The sequence below is a fragment of the Gamsiella multidivaricata genome, assembly GCF_025024155.1.
Source record: "Gamsiella multidivaricata strain RSA 2152 chromosome Unknown BC939scaffold_45, whole genome shotgun sequence".
NCBI lineage: Eukaryota > Fungi > Mortierellomycota > Mortierellomycetes > Mortierellales > Mortierellaceae > Gamsiella > Gamsiella multidivaricata.
The window spans coordinates 70,104-86,161 of record NW_026251753.1 but is presented as its reverse complement, the minus strand read 5'-3'; the positions used below and the strand labels follow the sequence as shown (position 1 = coordinate 86,161).

General features: G+C 48.4%; 6 protein-coding genes across 6 annotated transcripts; 3 read left to right on the top strand and 3 right to left on the bottom strand.

Annotated features, from left to right (window-relative positions):
• Positions 1-1,523: 1,523 nt before the first annotated feature.
• Positions 1,524-4,845, top strand: BC939DRAFT_504405 (armadillo-type protein; the record flags this gene model as incomplete). The annotated part of the gene is made up of 3 exons (XM_051560524.1): positions 1,524-1,921; positions 2,020-2,077; positions 2,206-4,845. 3 exons carry the CDS (start codon positions 1,524-1,526, stop codon positions 4,843-4,845), a joined length of 3,096 nt encoding a protein of 1,031 aa, XP_051410775.1.
• A 1,265-nt stretch (positions 4,846-6,110) lies between these two features.
• Positions 6,111-7,223, bottom strand: BC939DRAFT_207343 (uncharacterized protein). Its single transcript, XM_051550667.1, has 2 exons — positions 6,927-7,223; positions 6,111-6,267 (listed from the first exon to the last, which is right to left on the bottom strand). Exons 1-2 carry the CDS (start codon positions 7,098-7,100, stop codon positions 6,169-6,171), a joined length of 273 nt encoding a protein of 90 aa, XP_051410774.1. The 5' UTR covers positions 7,101-7,223; the 3' UTR covers positions 6,111-6,168.
• An 81-nt stretch (positions 7,224-7,304) lies between these two features.
• BC939DRAFT_455752 (uncharacterized protein) lies at positions 7,305-8,408 on the bottom strand. The gene has a single exon (XM_051556231.1). It carries the CDS (start codon positions 7,930-7,932, stop codon positions 7,387-7,389), a length of 546 nt encoding a protein of 181 aa, XP_051410773.1. The 5' UTR covers positions 7,933-8,408; the 3' UTR covers positions 7,305-7,386.
• Positions 8,325-8,690, top strand: BC939DRAFT_455751 (uncharacterized protein). Its single transcript, XM_051556230.1, has one exon. The coding sequence runs from the start codon at positions 8,428-8,430 to the stop codon at positions 8,605-8,607; it is 180 nt and encodes a 59-aa protein (XP_051410772.1). The 5' UTR covers positions 8,325-8,427; the 3' UTR covers positions 8,608-8,690.
• Positions 8,691-8,935: 245 nt separating this feature from the next.
• Positions 8,936-10,642, top strand: BC939DRAFT_207334 (uncharacterized protein). Its single transcript, XM_051550666.1, has 2 exons — positions 8,936-9,683; positions 9,983-10,642. Exons 1-2 carry the CDS (start codon positions 9,195-9,197, stop codon positions 10,358-10,360), a joined length of 867 nt encoding a protein of 288 aa, XP_051410771.1. The 5' UTR covers positions 8,936-9,194; the 3' UTR covers positions 10,361-10,642.
• Positions 10,643-12,211: 1,569 nt separating this feature from the next.
• BC939DRAFT_207292 (G protein alpha subunit) lies at positions 12,212-15,217 on the bottom strand. The gene is made up of 8 exons (XM_051550665.1): positions 14,692-15,217; positions 14,133-14,478; positions 13,803-13,931; positions 13,493-13,622; positions 13,157-13,395; positions 13,014-13,041; positions 12,806-12,810; positions 12,212-12,636 (listed from the first exon to the last, which is right to left on the bottom strand). The coding sequence occupies exons 1-8, from the start codon at positions 14,807-14,809 to the stop codon at positions 12,570-12,572; spliced, it is 1,062 nt and encodes a 353-aa protein (XP_051410770.1). The 5' UTR covers positions 14,810-15,217; the 3' UTR covers positions 12,212-12,569.
• Between the last annotated feature and the right edge of the window lie 841 nt (positions 15,218-16,058).

Below are 16,058 nucleotides of genomic sequence, written 5' to 3'. Positions count from 1 at the left end.
AGAGAAGAAGAGAAGAGAAGAGAGAAGAGAAGAAGAAGAAAGCGAGGGAGGAGGCGGGGGCAGGTTATATATGGCAACTCGCCAGAGAAAAAGTGCGGGGTCATCTCAACCTTAAAGGACTTTTGTTTTCCTCGACTTTATTTTGATTCGATACGCGGTGACTCTTCAGTCTTCCGCCCTCTTTGCACCGCTCTGCTCTGCTGCTGTCTGCTGTCTGCTGCCTGCGAAAAATAAATAAAAACAAAAAACACCGCCATTCGCCTTATCTGCCATCGCCGCCTGTGATTGGCCGCTCCTCTGCCTCTGTACGTGCTAGTGATCCAGCACATATACATGTACGTGAGGAATACTATCGAGGCCCCCTCCCCCAAGGACACTTCAAAAAAAAAAAAGTTCAGAGGCCGATCTCCGGTTGCGGGCGACCAAAGACATTCCGCCGCTGATAACATCAGGTACTGCACATGTACAGAGCACAGATGCGCCTAAGGGCATCCCGGAGGCGGGCATCTTCAACATCGCCTATCGCCGCAACCAGTCCTTGTCCCGATGGTTTTCTCACGCACGTCGCACATCTCTGGTTCAATCTCCTCTTTCTCTCTCTCTCTCTCTCTCTTACACACAGGTTTTTTTTTTTTTTCTTCTTCTTTTTCTCTCTAGTTCTCTCGACGCAATCATAAGAAGTCCAAGGATATCAATCGTCGACGAGGATAAAGCACGATCATTAGTATTGTACAGATGTTATGGAAGCATAGGACACTTGTTATCAGGACTTGGCAGACAAACCTAACTTGGTGTATCATCAAAAATGTTCCATGAGCCCATGGTCACCAAGGACAAGGAATGAGATAAACGCATAGTCTACTAGAATTACACTCCCCATGGATGCCCTGCGTAATAAAGCACAATGGCCCTTTTCCCCCTGGCTCGAGCGATCCAAGCGCACTCTGAATGCACAGCGCCCTTTTGCCCTGAATACAGACAGAGTCAGAATAAGAAACAGAAACAGAAACATGGACCGTTGAGCACGGACAAAGAAGAAAGCCTCACAATTGCCGGATACGGACACGGACACGATGCCTGTGCGCTGGTCCCACGAATGAGGATCCTGATGACGGTTGGCCCTTCATTAGATCGTGCCTCCATTGGTTATCTTTGCCCTTTACTTTTTTTTTTTTTTTTTTTTTTTCCTTTTGTCCAACAGCCGGGGGATCTTCTGGGTGATGCTGATCGAGACAGGGCCCAGGGGATGGCTCTGGTGACTGCTCCTGCCCTGGCCTCGACCAATAAGAAATTTTTTATCAACGGTTGTTTTGGCCAGCCCGCCCTTTAAAAGGACACCGGCCGCAGGGCACCATCTGCTCCTTCCCTTTCTTTCTCCCCTTCATCCGCATCAATACCTGCTGGGATTTGGCATTACCTCCGCATCACCCTACCTCCATCCAACCCGCACCATTCCACTCATTTGCCAACCTATCCTTCCTCTCTTTTCTCCCCCGGTAATCCCAAGCACCCCCTTCCACACAATGTCTGCCCCTCTTATTGATGCTATCGTCAAGGCCGAGAACACGGAGCAGCGTCAGGCCGCTGCCGACGCCCTTGCCGCCTTCGCCAAGTCCGAGGGTCTTGTCAAGTCCGTCGCCATCATCGAGAGCCTCTCGCCTCTCCTCGAGAACAAGAAGTCCATCCCCCACCGTGAGGGTGCTCTTCTCGCTCTCGGCTCTTTGGCCACCACCTTTGGTCAGGCTGCCGAGCCATTCTTGATCCCTCAGATGCCCAAGGTCTTTGAGCTCTACACGGACAAGATGGCCCCTGTCCGCCAGGCCGCTGGTGTTGCCTCCAAGGCCATCATGGCTCTCCCTACCAGATATGCCGTCCGTCTTTTGCTGCCTGTTATCTTCCATGCCATCAAGGAATCGAAGTGGTAAGCATCTTTCTCATACTGGTCTTCTTTTGGCTGTTCAGCAGCTCTTCATTTCAATTACTAACTCGATCTTATTATTGTTGTCATTTGCTTTACAGGCAGTCAAAGATCGGTGCTTTGGATATCTTGTCTGGTTTGACCGAGTCCGCTCCTCAGGTAAGGATCAATACTTGTGTCCAACTCGATCTTGTTCGGGAGTACAAGAATGAGAACCGCAGCAAGGCGATTGTCAGGAATTACAATACAGTGTGTCTAACTTTTTCTTTTTTTTTCCATCTCTGTAGCAAATCTCTGCTGCTCTTTCTGATATCATCCCCATTATCAGCGAGGCTATGTGGGATTCCAAGCCTGAGGTCCGTAACCAGGCCACCAAGACCACTACCGACTGCTTCAACGTCGTCGGTAACCCCGATTTGATCTCCTCCATCCCCTACTTGGTTGGATGCATCAACCGTCCCGAGGAGGCTGCCGAGTGCATTCATCAGCTCGCTGCCACCACCTTCGTCACCACCGTCGAGGAGCCCACCCTCGCCATCATGTGCCCCCTCTTGGTCCGTGGTCTTGCTGAGCGTACCCCCTCTATCCAGCGTCAGACCGCCGTTATTATCGACAACATGTGCAAGCTCGTCGAGAACCCTGCTCACGCTCAACAGTTCTTGCCCAAGTTGTTGCCCGGCTTGGACCGCATGATCGAGATCGGTGCCTCCCCCGAGCTCCGCAGCGTTGCTGAGCGTGCCCGCTCCACCTTGGTCCGTGTCGGTGGTGGTGAGCCCGGTTCCAAGGATCAGGTCGTTACCATTGCCTACACTGTCTCTTCCGCCGAGGTCCTCGAGGTCCTCAAGTCCAAGGCTACCTTTGTCAAGGAGGATGCTTTCTCTGCTACCCTCCTTGCTTACGTCTCGACCCTTTGCGCAGAGTTGATTGCTTCCCGCAACTTCGAGAAGGACGCCTGGGTCTCCTCCGTTGCCCCCTACCTCGCTGTCGTCGGCTCTGATGCCGAGGTCGCTGCCCTGGCCGCGGACCTTAACGCCTACTACGTCGACTACGATACCAAGAACGCTCTCTCTAACGCCGCTGTTGCTGATGTTGAGGAGGGTGAGTTGCTCTGCGACTGTGAATTCTCCCTCGCCTATGGTGGTATGATTCTGTTGAACAAGACCCGCCTCAACCTTCGCCGTGGTCAGCGTTACGGTCTTTGCGGACCCAACGGTGTCGGAAAGTCGACCCTCATGCGTGCCATTGCCGAGGGCCAGCTCGAGGGCTTCCCCTCGCCCGATGAGCTCCGCACTGTCTTTGTCGAGCACAACCTCCAGGCTGAGGATGCTGATCTCCCCGTCACCACCTTCATCTTCAACGACGAGAACATCAAGAACCTCGATAAGAAGAACGTCATTGAAATGCTCGAGTCTGTCGGTTTCGACCAGGAGAAGCAGGAGCAGGCCGTCGGTTCCCTTTCCGGTGGTTGGAAGATGAAGTTGGAGTTGGCCCGTGCCATGTTGATGAACGCCGATATCTTGTTGCTGGACGAGCCCACCAACCATTTGGATGTTGCCAACGTCGCCTGGTTGCAGAACTACCTCACCTCCCTCACCAACGTCACCTCGATGATCGTTTCCCACGACTCGAGCTTCTTGGACACTGTCTGCACGGGTATTATCCACTACGAGACCCGCAAGTTGAAGAAGTACAAGGGTAACTTGTCCAAGTTTGTCGAGCAGTACCCCGCTGGTCGCTCCTACTACGAGTTGTCGGCTTCGCCCATTGCCTTCAAGCTCCCCGAGCCCGGTTTCTTGGATGGTGTCAAGTCCAAGGATAAGGCCCTTGTCAAGCTCCAGAACATCGACTTTGCCTACCCCGGTTCCGACAAGTTGACCATTAAGAACATGTCGTGCCAGGTCTCGCTCAACTCTCGTGTCGCTGTCATTGGTCCCAACGGAGCCGGTAAGTCGACCCTCATTAAGGTCTTGACCGGTGAGACCGTCCCCACTGACGGTAACGTCACCAAGCACCCCAACGTCCGTGTCGCCTACGTCGCCCAGCACGCCTTCCACCACGTCGAGCAGCACTTGGACAAGACCCCCAACGAGTACATTCGCTGGCGTTACCAGTATGGCGAGGATCGTGAGATGAACAACAAGGCCACTCGCCAGATCTCGCCCGAGGAGGAGGCTCAGATGAAGAAGTTCATCCAGTGGGAGATCAACGAGAAGATTGAGAAGGTCCAGATCGAGGATCTTTACGGACGTCGCAAGGCCAAGCGCACCTTCGAGTACGAGGTTCAGTTCGTTGGCCGCTCGTACGAGGATAACGCCTGGATTCCTCGTGAGAAGTTGGAGGAGTGGGGTTTCGAGAAGGTCCTTCAGGCCTTTGACGACAAGGAGGCCGCCAAGGCTGGTGCCTGGACCCGCTCCTTGACTGCCGTCGAGGTCGAGAAGCACTTGGGAGATCTTGGATTGGATGCTGAGTTCTCCACCCACAGCCGTATCCGCGGTCTTTCTGGTGGTCAGAAGGTCAAGGTCGTCCTTGCCGCCGCCATGTGGCTTAACCCCCATTTATTGGTCTTGGACGAGCCCACCAACTACTTGGATCGCGACTCTCTCGGAGCTTTGTCGGGTGCCATCAAGGAGTTCGGCGGTGGAGTCGTCATCATTTCCCACAACCGCGAGTTCACTGACAGCGTCACTGTTGAGAAGTGGTCGGTCATTGCTGGAGAGCTCACTGTCTCTGGCCAGAACTACACCCAGAAGAACTTGGAGAAGATTGTCATGAAGGAGGAGGAGGTCAAGATCGATGCCTTCGGTAACGTCGAGAAGGTCAAGTCTACCCGCAAGTTGTCCCGCAAGGAGTTGAAGGACAAGCAGAAGCGTCGTGCTGCTGCCAAGAAGCGTGGCGAGGAGGTCTCTGACTCTGAGGAGGACTTTTAAGTCACCTTTGAGAAAAACGTCTTGAGGCTGTTTACTATGACTATTATGATCGCTTTATAGATTTTAGAGACATATTCCCCCCCATCCTCCAACGCACTCTCGCCTCTTGTCATCATCCTGTCCTGTTGCATTTTGCTTGCATAGTTCTTTGTAGATATATCATTGACTTTTCTCTTTCTTTTCTAATGACATCTGTTCCATTTTCTAATCTGTTTGTTCTCATTAAAACACTTTGTTTTGTTTTGAAAGTAATTCTCTCATGCCCTGCTTGGATTGCATGATCTTTGAAGACGTTCATGGAGCAGCGTCAGGATCTTAGAAAAAGCCTGGATGAACAGAGCCCATGGATGAGGTGTATGTGCACAGCAACGTGGTGAATCCTGCTGCTGCGCGTTGCGGACAATGAAAAAGCCCTTTTAGGTCGGCTCTTTTTTTGAGACGAGAGCAGAAAAGGCGACTGGCAGGAGACGACTTTTTTTAACATTTGGTTCCCATAGTCCCCCCCCCTTTGTGTCAGCGACGAAGGAGATGGTCTAATAGATAAGAAGGTGAGGGGAAGGCTACAGGGAGGGACACCAGGCTTTGTCGATTACTTTTTTAGACTGATGAACGCGTCTGCACGGTTTTTTTTTGGATGTTGGATGCAGATTATTATTTATTATACGGATAATAATGTTAATAATGGTTCTAAAGAGCGCACGTCTTTTGTGTTCGGCAGTTTTCTTGATAATGACATTTGTATGTATATCCAAGGATGAAAAAGGACGGTAGTCTACATGTACTGTAAATCTATATAATTATTTTTTTTAATTATTCTTCTACGGCGGCCTTGCATAGACTACAGACGCGTTTCTCTCCAACGGATGCACGCACGGAATGTAAAACTACTACGCAACGCACAAAAAAAGCGCTGAGCAACGCATGTGAACATCGAAAACAAATTTTCACCCACACACACACAAAAAACAAAAAAAAAAAAAATCAGGCCACTGCGCCGTTGGCCAATGAGGGGTTTGTGGAACCCTAGCTTCATAATTGATAGCGCTTTGCAAAAGGATCATGTTTGGGGAGGATGAGGGTTAGGATCCCCCCTTGTACGCGGTGAATTACTGCAGGGCTCTTTATATTATTATTATTACTTTTTTTTTTTCGCGTCAGGCTACCCAGCTAGTCTCTACTGGACTACTGGCTGCTTATGCTACTTTATCCCACTCCACGATCATGTTTATTTCGTTTCTTTTTATTTGTTTTTATTTGTATTTTGTTTCACTAGAGACGCACGCATGGAACTACAACATCCTGAAGGGAAGAGAATCGATCGTCTCACAGATTGTGACCAAAGGAAGAAGGAAGAAGCGTGTGAATGGACCGGGACTGAAGAGAGCCCTCCCTAGATGTTAGTCGGATCGACGAGGGGGGGACCTGCTGGTGTGGTGGAAAAAGCGCAAGGTTTTAGTTCTGCGGCTCGCTCGCTTGCCCCCCCGCCTTTATTTTTTTTTCTAGCGTTTTATAGTTGTATGTGCTCAACAGGTTTTTGTTGCATCGCACACAAAAACATGCCTTAAGTTTTCCTCCACTAGGACATTGAAGGGATGGCGCCAGATCACCCCACATCACCCTAGGTATGTACGTGTCCCCAGTCCTAGGTTTCTGACCATGAGTATGTCTGCGCATGTCTGCTTTTTTTTTTTTTTTGCTTATTTTGCTTCTTTTGTCTCATTTGCTCCACATATTTGCACATGTTGTCTAGATGGGAAAGAGATGCTTTGCTTTGCTTGGCTTGGCTTGGCTTGCTTGTTTCGTGTTCGTAACATGTATAAGAATGAACGGACATCATTTGTTGGTCTGTTTTCTGATGACCCACAGACTGTCGATCGGATTATAATTTTTCTGGGTCAACAACAGAGAATGTCTGTGGGTGGAGTGTACACAGACACAGACACAGATACAGACACACAAAGAGGGGCGCAAATGCAGACGAACCGTTACTGCGTATACCCGACCCCCGTCAAAATGTTGCTTGCACCTGTCCTTGCGTACAGTACGCTGCCCCTTCCCTCTGGTACTTTCTTTTTACTTACGGATAAGCGAGCCGCATACACAACAACAAGGCTTAACCAATACGTTGTTGTGTGTGGGTAAATAAAATACGCAGGGGTAGAGAGGGAAGGAGAGAGGGGGAGAAAGGAATGTGAGATGGAGAAACAACAGAAAAGTGCTCTCAACAGGACAAGCAGGCATGCACCGGGCTGCATCCAGGTTGCATTAGACTGAGGAGACCTGCCCTGTGGATGCACAGTACACACAGTACATGTAGGAGGAGGCAGTAAGCAGCTCTAAAGAAACAAGGTTGGATGCATTCGCCCGTTTGCCTTCCATTACACTTAACGGAACACAACAATTTATCTTTCACTTCATTGCTGCTGACTCTATCACCCCCTCCCCCCCCCCCCCCCCGGCTCCACCATTCGTCTACAAAAAAGACATATAAATACCTTTTGGTCTTTCTCTCCCTCTCTCTCTTTCTCTCTCTCCCGCTCCTCACCTTCCAGTCACAGACACACCTCCGCAGCTCCTTCTTACAATCCCTTTTATAGTCAACATGCAGTTCAAGACCCTCGCCCTTGCCGCCGTCGCCGTCGCTAGCGTCAACGCCCTGAGCTTCGACAACAACACCTGCACCCAGTGCGTGTTCGGCTCGTTCGATAAGGATCCCTCCTGCTCGACCCTCAGCGCCGCTGATCTGAAGGAGCTCACGGACAACTTCAACCCCGCCAACCTCAACGTTACGGGCATTGCTGCTGCCATCCAGAAGCCCGCGACCCGTGCCTGTGTCTGCCACTGGTCCACGACCGCGTTCACCGCCACCGGCGCGGCTTCCTCGTGCACGAGCGGTGCCACCCCTGTGTGCAACTCGACCCAGATCGGTGAGGCCACCGCCGGTATCTCCGGCTTGACCCCCATCCTCCACTGCGATGCCTCGAGCACACCCACTGCATCCGCCAGTGCATCTGCCAGTGCATCTGCCCCCGCTGGCTCCACCCCTACCACCACCAAGTCCATGGCTTCCTCGATCCAGATGAACATGCCCTATGTTCTCTCGGTTGCCGCCCTCGGTCTTGCTGCCCTTGCCGGACTTTAAAAGCTTAGCTTCTTTCTCCCCCGTCCCCCTCCCCTCTCACTCATAGTGAAGCTTTTTTTCCGCTGTGGACTTGCCCAGTTTTCTTGCACAAAATGGCTGCGTTTATCTTTCCCTTGTAATAGTTCTTTTCGCCTACTACGTTGCTTGTAATATATAATTAAAGAAGAAGAAAAAAAAATACAAAAAACACAAAGCTCCTTCCCTCCCACCTCATGTGTGATTTGTTTGTTAGGACTCGCGTTGTTGATGAAGAGTAACGTTGCCCTGTAAATTCTGTGTCTGTTGTGCTACATTAGTTCTTTGGGCGTGAGGAGGGAGAGGAGGTGGGTCAGGAAGGCGGGTTGACATTTATACGAAAGCTTCTTTTTTTCTTGGTTCGGGTTTGGTTCGGGTTTGGTTGGTTTGGTTGGTTTGGTTGGTTGGTTGGTTAAATGAAATGAATGGCTAGCAGAATAGGGTTTCTTCCTTTGTGGATTGTGTGTCCTTGTGACCCCTGGGAGCAGGGGGGACCAGCGCGCGCGAGAGAGAAAGTACAAGAAAGAGCAAGGAAGAGTAAGGAAGAGCAAGAGAGATTGAGGAGGAGTGAAGGAGTGAAAGAAGGCAAGAAAGCGAGAAGGTGAGAAAGAGAGAGAGGGAGAAGGAATATATCCTGCTGCCAGTGTGGCAGTGTGGCAGTGTGGCAGTGTGGCAGTGTGGCGGTGTGGCGGTGTGGCGGTGCGGCAGTATGTGTGTGTAGTCTATGTGCGTGTGTGTGTGTGGAGGGGCAAAGTTCCGATGGCTGGGTACATCCATTGGGAGACCGCAAAAGAAAAAAGAAGGTTGCATATCGGATTCTAGCCATGGGACACAAACGCGTAGACCCGTCTGCAAGTCCCTACTAGACTACTGTAGACCGCATATCTCGACATACAGCTGCATACATAGACTACAGGGTGCTGCAGTCCCTGTCTTGTGTACTTCTCCTATTTTCTCTTTTTCTTTTTTTCTTTCCTTCCTTCTTTCCTTTTTTCTTTCTTTCTTTCATTCTTTTCATTCTTTTCATTTCTAGTCCCTCCTTTTCTTCTCTCTTCATCATCTTCTCATCCTCTTTTCATCCTCCAAGTATCTCCCTATTGCAACAATACCCCCCTTCCCTCTTCCAACTCTTCCATTTCTTTTTTCTTCTCCCCTCCCCCCGTCCTCCCTTCCTCCCCTCCTCCTTTCACACATGTCCCACCAACGAGCCGCCTCTACATCGTCCATCTCCAGCGCCTTCGATACCCAGACCAACACCAACAACGCCAGTGTCAAGTTCAAGGACGGAATGGCCGACCATCCGTCCTCGTCCACCTCTGCCACCACGGCCGCGACTCCGCTCGCGATCTCCATCCCCCGTCAGCGGTCCTTCTCCTCTTCCTTTTCGCTCTCGGCAACCTCCCCCAGGACCTTCACAGGCTCGTCCATCATCGCAAACCCAAGCAATGGCTTCCTAAGCAGTCCCGGAGTTTCTGGTTCGACTACCACACCGTTCTCAGCCGCATTCGCACCCCTGTCGCCCGCAGCCGCGACCCCTCCCAATTATAGCAGCAGCGTGCCCTCGGGCACCGCGGCAGGCTCGCAAACTGTCCCAGTCTTGCATCGCAGGTTCTCGAGCAGCTTCAATCAGTTGAATCAAATTGCAGGATCCCCTCCCGCCGATGGCACTATCGGCTCGAAGGTAAGGTTGTGGCGAAAGAGGGGAGGTGGGATGTCGAACATTTAGGCATGCTGGGTTCATAAACATACCTCTCAATCAGCAAGAGAAAGGCAAAAAAAAAACGAACATATCTGAACGAACACTAACTTGAATGCATTTATTTTATCTTATTCTTTTTTTTTTCTCATATGACCGTTGCATGACGAACGATGGACGACGCCCCGTTGCCACTGACTGTGCATATCTTCTGCATGTATAAAACGTTCGATCGGTATGATTGGTCGGTTGATTATCTCTCCTTTGGCTGAATGGTCTCCCAGACGACCGAGCGCGGTCGAAGAACCAGTCTGTTTGCGGGCACGTCGCCTTCCATGGTCACCGGCACTACTGCGGAGGCGAACAATCACGGCAGCAGCATCAATAACCATTCGTCGACCTCGTCGGCCAACGGCGCCGGTAGCCTCTTCCGCAAGTTCTCGACGACAGGCAGGGCTGCGGGACAGCACCCTTTTGACATGAACAATGATACAGCCCCAGTCAGTGCTGGTGCTCAGCCAAACAGTAACACCTACATCAGTAACACTCAGCAGCAGCAGCAGCACCTAAACGCAGTCAACAAGTTGAAACCCCAGGATAAACACTCTCGATCGAGCAGCCCGATGAGAAGCATGATTTTGAACGGACAGATGCTGGATTAGGGTTAAACAAGGATGCATGAGTGCATCGGGGGGACCATCCTTTCGTCGCGTTTTTTTTTCTTTCGGTCCTCTCGTTCTACCGGGTCTACTGTACACTGATTTCAACTGTGCATGCAGATAACCTTCGACCCTCTCGCTTTGCCTTGGGAGTACTTTCTTTTTTTTTTTTTCACACGTATACAGACGCTCACACATGTGCACGTTAGCAATTTGCTGCTTTGTTATCACGTCCTTTTCTTTTTTCCTCACATAACCTCCCCCACTCAAGGGTGAAGTTGTGAAAGACTAAGAGTGAGGAGGGGGGAGGGGGGAAGCCGACAACACTTGTACATATCTCTTTCTGGCAACGCCATTCCCCAATTGCTATCTTGCGCAGTGAGCGCCCCGATTCGGTTATCAGTTTATCTTGATTACAGAAAAACACACAAAAAAACGAACAACCTAGCTCGCCCTTCACTCCCTTACCTCCCCACTCCTTTTGTACACGTTGTCTTTTTTTTTCAAGACCCTGTTATATTTTATTGTCCCTTTTCTGTGTTCTTCTCTTTTGTCTTGTGAAGTTTACTACCATGTCCTTTCTATTTCCTTATCTGCCCAAACATAACATAATAAAAAAAAATACATATTCTGCATGATAGTCTTCTTCCTTGTCCATATCAAAAAAGAAGAAAAAAAAGGCATGTCATGCAATGCAATGCAATTAAATAAAAAGTACGTTGGTCTAGTTTTTTTTTTCCTTTGATGTTTGCATAGCCCTCAAATAGTTCACATGGGACTGGAACAGGAATCCGGGGGTGGAGGATCATGGGACACATGTCCGTTTTCCCTTGTTTTTTGATGCTTGTGGAACAAGGAAAAAAAAAAAAAAAAAAAAAAAAACGCACGTAGACTTTTATCATATTTATCATTAGACCCCAAGATTTAGTTCTCCACAGACAAGACTATATTTCCTGACAAGACTCCCATCCTATCCATCCATCCATGGGGTCGAAATTTACTACAAGGTAGTACCAAATAGTACGCAAAAAAAAAAAAAAAAGGGCAGGGTAAGGTCCTAGACCATTTTAGGGCCAATGCAGCATTTTGACGCGATCCCAGTATAGATGGACGGTCTAAAAAAAAAGAAAAAAAAAAAGAAGCGCGTCCGCCCTTGCTTCCCGCTGGTTGCCACACTTGAAATGTTGCAGAAAGGCACGCATACGAAAGAAAACTGCGTGGGGTAAAAAAAAAAGATGCACGGGACAACGGACGGGGACACGCACGGACTGTGGAGAAAGCAGCTCCTCCTTCCCCCCTACCCTACCCCTACCCCTCATCTTTCCTTGGGCTTGCTCTCTTTGAACTGTATTATTTTCAACATCCGCCAGAGGGGGACAGTTTTTGCTTGCGAGCCCGTGGCCCACGTGTCCTGCCTGGCTCTTTCTGTGCATGTGGCATCGAGTTAAATATTCTCGGGATCGGTACAAAAAAAACATACAAAAGTACAGTTGCATGAGACGGTAAGGGTGACGGAGAAAAAAAATTGGATTATTACACGATTACAGGAACTATAGGAACTAGAAACGCAAAAGGAAGAGGAAAAGAAAAAAAGAGAAAAAAAAAAAAGAAGGGCTATGATATGATTAGGTGAGGTTATAGTTAAGAATATACGTAAAAACAAAGAAGCATGGACAAAAAGAAACACAGTATACGGAGAAAGGATGAGTGAGAGAGAGGGAGAGAAATAAAGAAAAAAGAAAAAAAAAACGAAAAAGATAAAAAAAGTCGACACAGATGCATCCGAATGCGTACACGCCAAGCCAACAAAGATAAACCAACTTTGGTCGATTCCAGGTCCATTGTGCCGCTCATTTTCCACCCCTTCCCTTGTCCTAGCGAGCCATCCACCCAACTACCAAGAGCAAATCGGTTGCTAGTATCCAGAATAATAAAGAAAACGTCTCCGCGAGATCCTCCGCAACGCAGACTGTCTCCTTGGCTGCATCCAGAAGTAAATTAGGCTATATTAACCTCTTTCCTTCTTTCTTTTTTTTTTTTCTTTTTTTTTTTTTAACAGTGCGGAGCATTGGGACCTGAGGACTTTTGCCATGGAAAAAAAAGGTCGCCTTTCGAGCAGATAAACATACAGCCAGACGACTCTTCCTGTCGATGAAAACAAGCCAATCCTTCGATGATCGAAATAGAGCTGCCCCAATCTCCTGCAGCCTTGTTACAGAATGCCGCTGTCCTTCAATGCATTCTGTAAGATGGTCTCCTTGACAGCCGCAAATACGAGCCTAAAAATGACAATCATTTTCATTAAAAAAAAAAGGAGAAGGACGAATATTCTGTTAGTTCAACACGCTAACGGTTTGTTTTTTTGATCAAGCAAATGCCTTTTTTTTTTTTTTTTTTTTTTTTGCGTGAAGAGTATCCACGACACTTCCAAAAGATCTTTTTCCTTACCGAATCTAAAGAGGAAGAAGGGAAGGGGAAGAAGTTGGAGGAAGAGGGGGAGGGACAACATGCGGATCAAATTATGAGACGACAAAAAAAAAGAAGGGTGAAACTCGTCGTTAGCGCATTGCAGACTAGGACAAACGATCATAGCAAACAATCGTTTCGGATCTGTTATCCTCCTTTGTCCAAGTCAGAAAGATAAAGCGGTAATTACATTCAACGTATCCGTAGCCTGCGTCATGCTATAAAGAAGAAAACGGAGTGCATAAACGCATGCGAGTAAGTATTAGAACAATTTTGACCAGAGGTACAACAGATCTGTCTGCCGCATTTTTTTTTTTTTTTTCATTCACATACTGTGGGTATATGTGGAGACGCGCTCGATTCGTTTGTGTGAAGCGCCAAAGAATGTATTTGGCTGCTTTGCTGATATCAGAACCGCCCGTGTAATCTGAAAAGTATCTCTCCAGCGGTACTTTAGGAAGCTTTGCTGCGAACAAATCGATCTTGTTCATGAATAGAATAATCGAAGTCCGCAGGAACCAGCGACTGTTGATGACGGACTCAAAAAGCACAAGGCTCTCTGCCATCCGGTTCTATCGTCCACAAAATATATCAAAATTAGTCCACGTAAAAGCACACACACACACATCCATTTCAATGATATAAAAGATCAACAGCACATGGCCTTACCTGTCCTGATTCTTCCAGAAGCACTTGGTCGTATTCGCTCAAGGCCACACAAAAGATGATGGAGGTAACGGCTTCGAAACAATGAATCCATTTCTTTCGTTCTGAGCGCTGACCTCCCACATCAAACATACTATTGTACCCCCCGCCAAAAAAAAAAAAAAAAAAAAAGTCAAAGACAAATATAGAGTGAGAATACGGCCCGATGATGCGTTTTGTCCATTTCGATCACGATCGAAATCCATAATGGTGGTGTAATAGCAGGCAGTATCGCAGGGGGGGGGGGGGGGCCGCTGGAGCATAAGCGACTTACTGTATGCTGAGTTGTCCCATGTTGAATCTCGTTTCTGAGATACCCGTTGTCTTGGACCGTGCTCGTAACACATCCTGCACACTGGGTGTGTAATCCTCTGCACCTAGGCGCCGCACTTGACTGAAGAAGCTATTACATGTCATCAGCAAAAAAAAAAAAAAAGTTCGACAATATTTGCCGTCATATTAGGGGTGGTGCTGGTTTTCTTTTTACCTTACTGCTAGAAACCAGCCTAATGCTTCATGCAGTCACTTTTTTTTTTTGTCTTTGTCTTTGTCTTTGACTTTGTCTTTGACTTTGACTTTGTCTTGGTGTAAGGTTGGCACTTACTAGGGTGCAGAATCCATGATATAAAACTCGCTCGACCGTTCCATGCATGTCGCCGTGATGGGGTCATGATAGAGAGAGTCGATTGCATTGACGATATCGGGACTGAGAGTGAAATAAGGGTCGGCCTCTACTCGATAATCCAGAACGCGGTCGGCATTGGCCCTGTTTTCGGCTAATGCGGGCTCCAATCGCAGCTTCTCCATGGCGAGCACCAGCGACTGTGCAGAATCGACCAAATTCTTGTACACCGTCAATTTGTAAGTCGCTAATTCCTCTGTGCTGTATCCGCCTTGATGGATGACCTTCATCTGCTTCACAATCGTCGACTTGCCAGACTCTCCACTGCCTTTTTTTTTTTTTTTTTTTTTTTTTAAGAAAAAGATGGAACCCGATATCCGTTGAGGTCAATATCTTTGTTACAAAAGAAAAAAAAAAAATCTCGCGATGACAAATTTGGCCAGATGAAGAGGGAGTGCAAGTATGATGGTGAGCTGGACAAAAAAAAAAAAAAAAAAAATCTGGTAGATGGATGGATATCTGTGTGTCCACGTTCACATACCTAGTAGCAAGATCTTGCATTCCTTCTTGAGTCGCCGGTTATCCTCCTCTAGACCCCGGTCAATGGTCTGGCTGACCTCTTTCTGCTCTTTTTCCTCGGCAGATAGACACAGGCCCATGACGCGAATAAGTGCTGTGAGATTGGATGATGTCCAATTGAGAGAGGCGACGTGGGGTGGAAGAGTGGGACGGGAAGGAGCAGAGCTCTTTGTGGCAATGTGTCCTAATTCGTGGCAATTGAAACAAAGGACGTAGATAGAAGGGATAGAAGAAGGGGAAGGAAGGCCCAAGCCGGTATTGGAGGGCTTTCTAAGCACCACAGGGAAAAAAAAAAAAAGGACGCCGGTCGCGATGGTTGCTGGTTGCAAGTATCGGATTGCGCGATGGTAAGAGAGTTGGATGTATTGAGGTGGGTAATCAGCAGAGAGAGGGCTGAATCGGAATGGTGATTGAGTGAAGGGGCGGATGTCTGCTGGAGTGATTGTAGATTAGATAGGCGGTTGAAGGTAGATGAACGATGGGGCGATGACACCCTTCCAGGCGTGAAGTGTGTAGTGTGCAGTGTGCTGTAATGCTGTTTGTAAGACTCTTCCTTTAAAAGGAGGCGTGTTGCGTTCTGGGTTTATCTCTTCTTCTTCTTCTTCCGGCGAGTAGAGCACGTCGTGAATGGGTCGTGCTGAGCACAAAAAAAAAAGTTAAGCGGGTCGAGTGAGGAGAAGGGAGCCTTGGAAGGGAAGAAGGGAAGGGAAGGGAAGGGAAAGGAAGGGACTTGTAGAAGAGCAAATACGAGAGCAGCAAAAGATACAAAAATTTTCTCTCTTTCTTGTGTCCAAGAACATGAACAGCTTACAGCTTACAGCTTCAGCAAATAGCCAACCGGCTGGACAAAGTTAGGTAAAGTATCGATCGATAGAATTGAATTGCGGATGAAGATGCTAAGGATGCATGCAGGCGTGAAAAAGTGTACTGCGCTTGGAGCGGGGACACAAGACAGGACATTGGCACCCAACAGACACGCACAAAACAGAAAATGGGATGGGATGTGATAGGATGGGAGGGAGAGAGAGAAAGAAAGAGGAGTCAGACAGAAAGAGAGAAGGGGGTGAGTGCATGTCCATGGGCCGTGTCCATGCCCACGTCCAAGAAAATGTTGGCGTCCCAGGCGAGGGGATATGCACTGCAAGCGTGTTTCCTATTTTTCCAACGGTCTCTTTCCTTTTCTTTTCAGAGACACGAACTCTGTTAGCTGTTCTATTATATCTGTCCTCATTGCAATGCATCATGTATTCGAGTTATTCCACATGGATGACAACAGAAGAAAAATAAATAGAAAATAAATAGGGCCAGTCGGATAAATTGCACAATCGT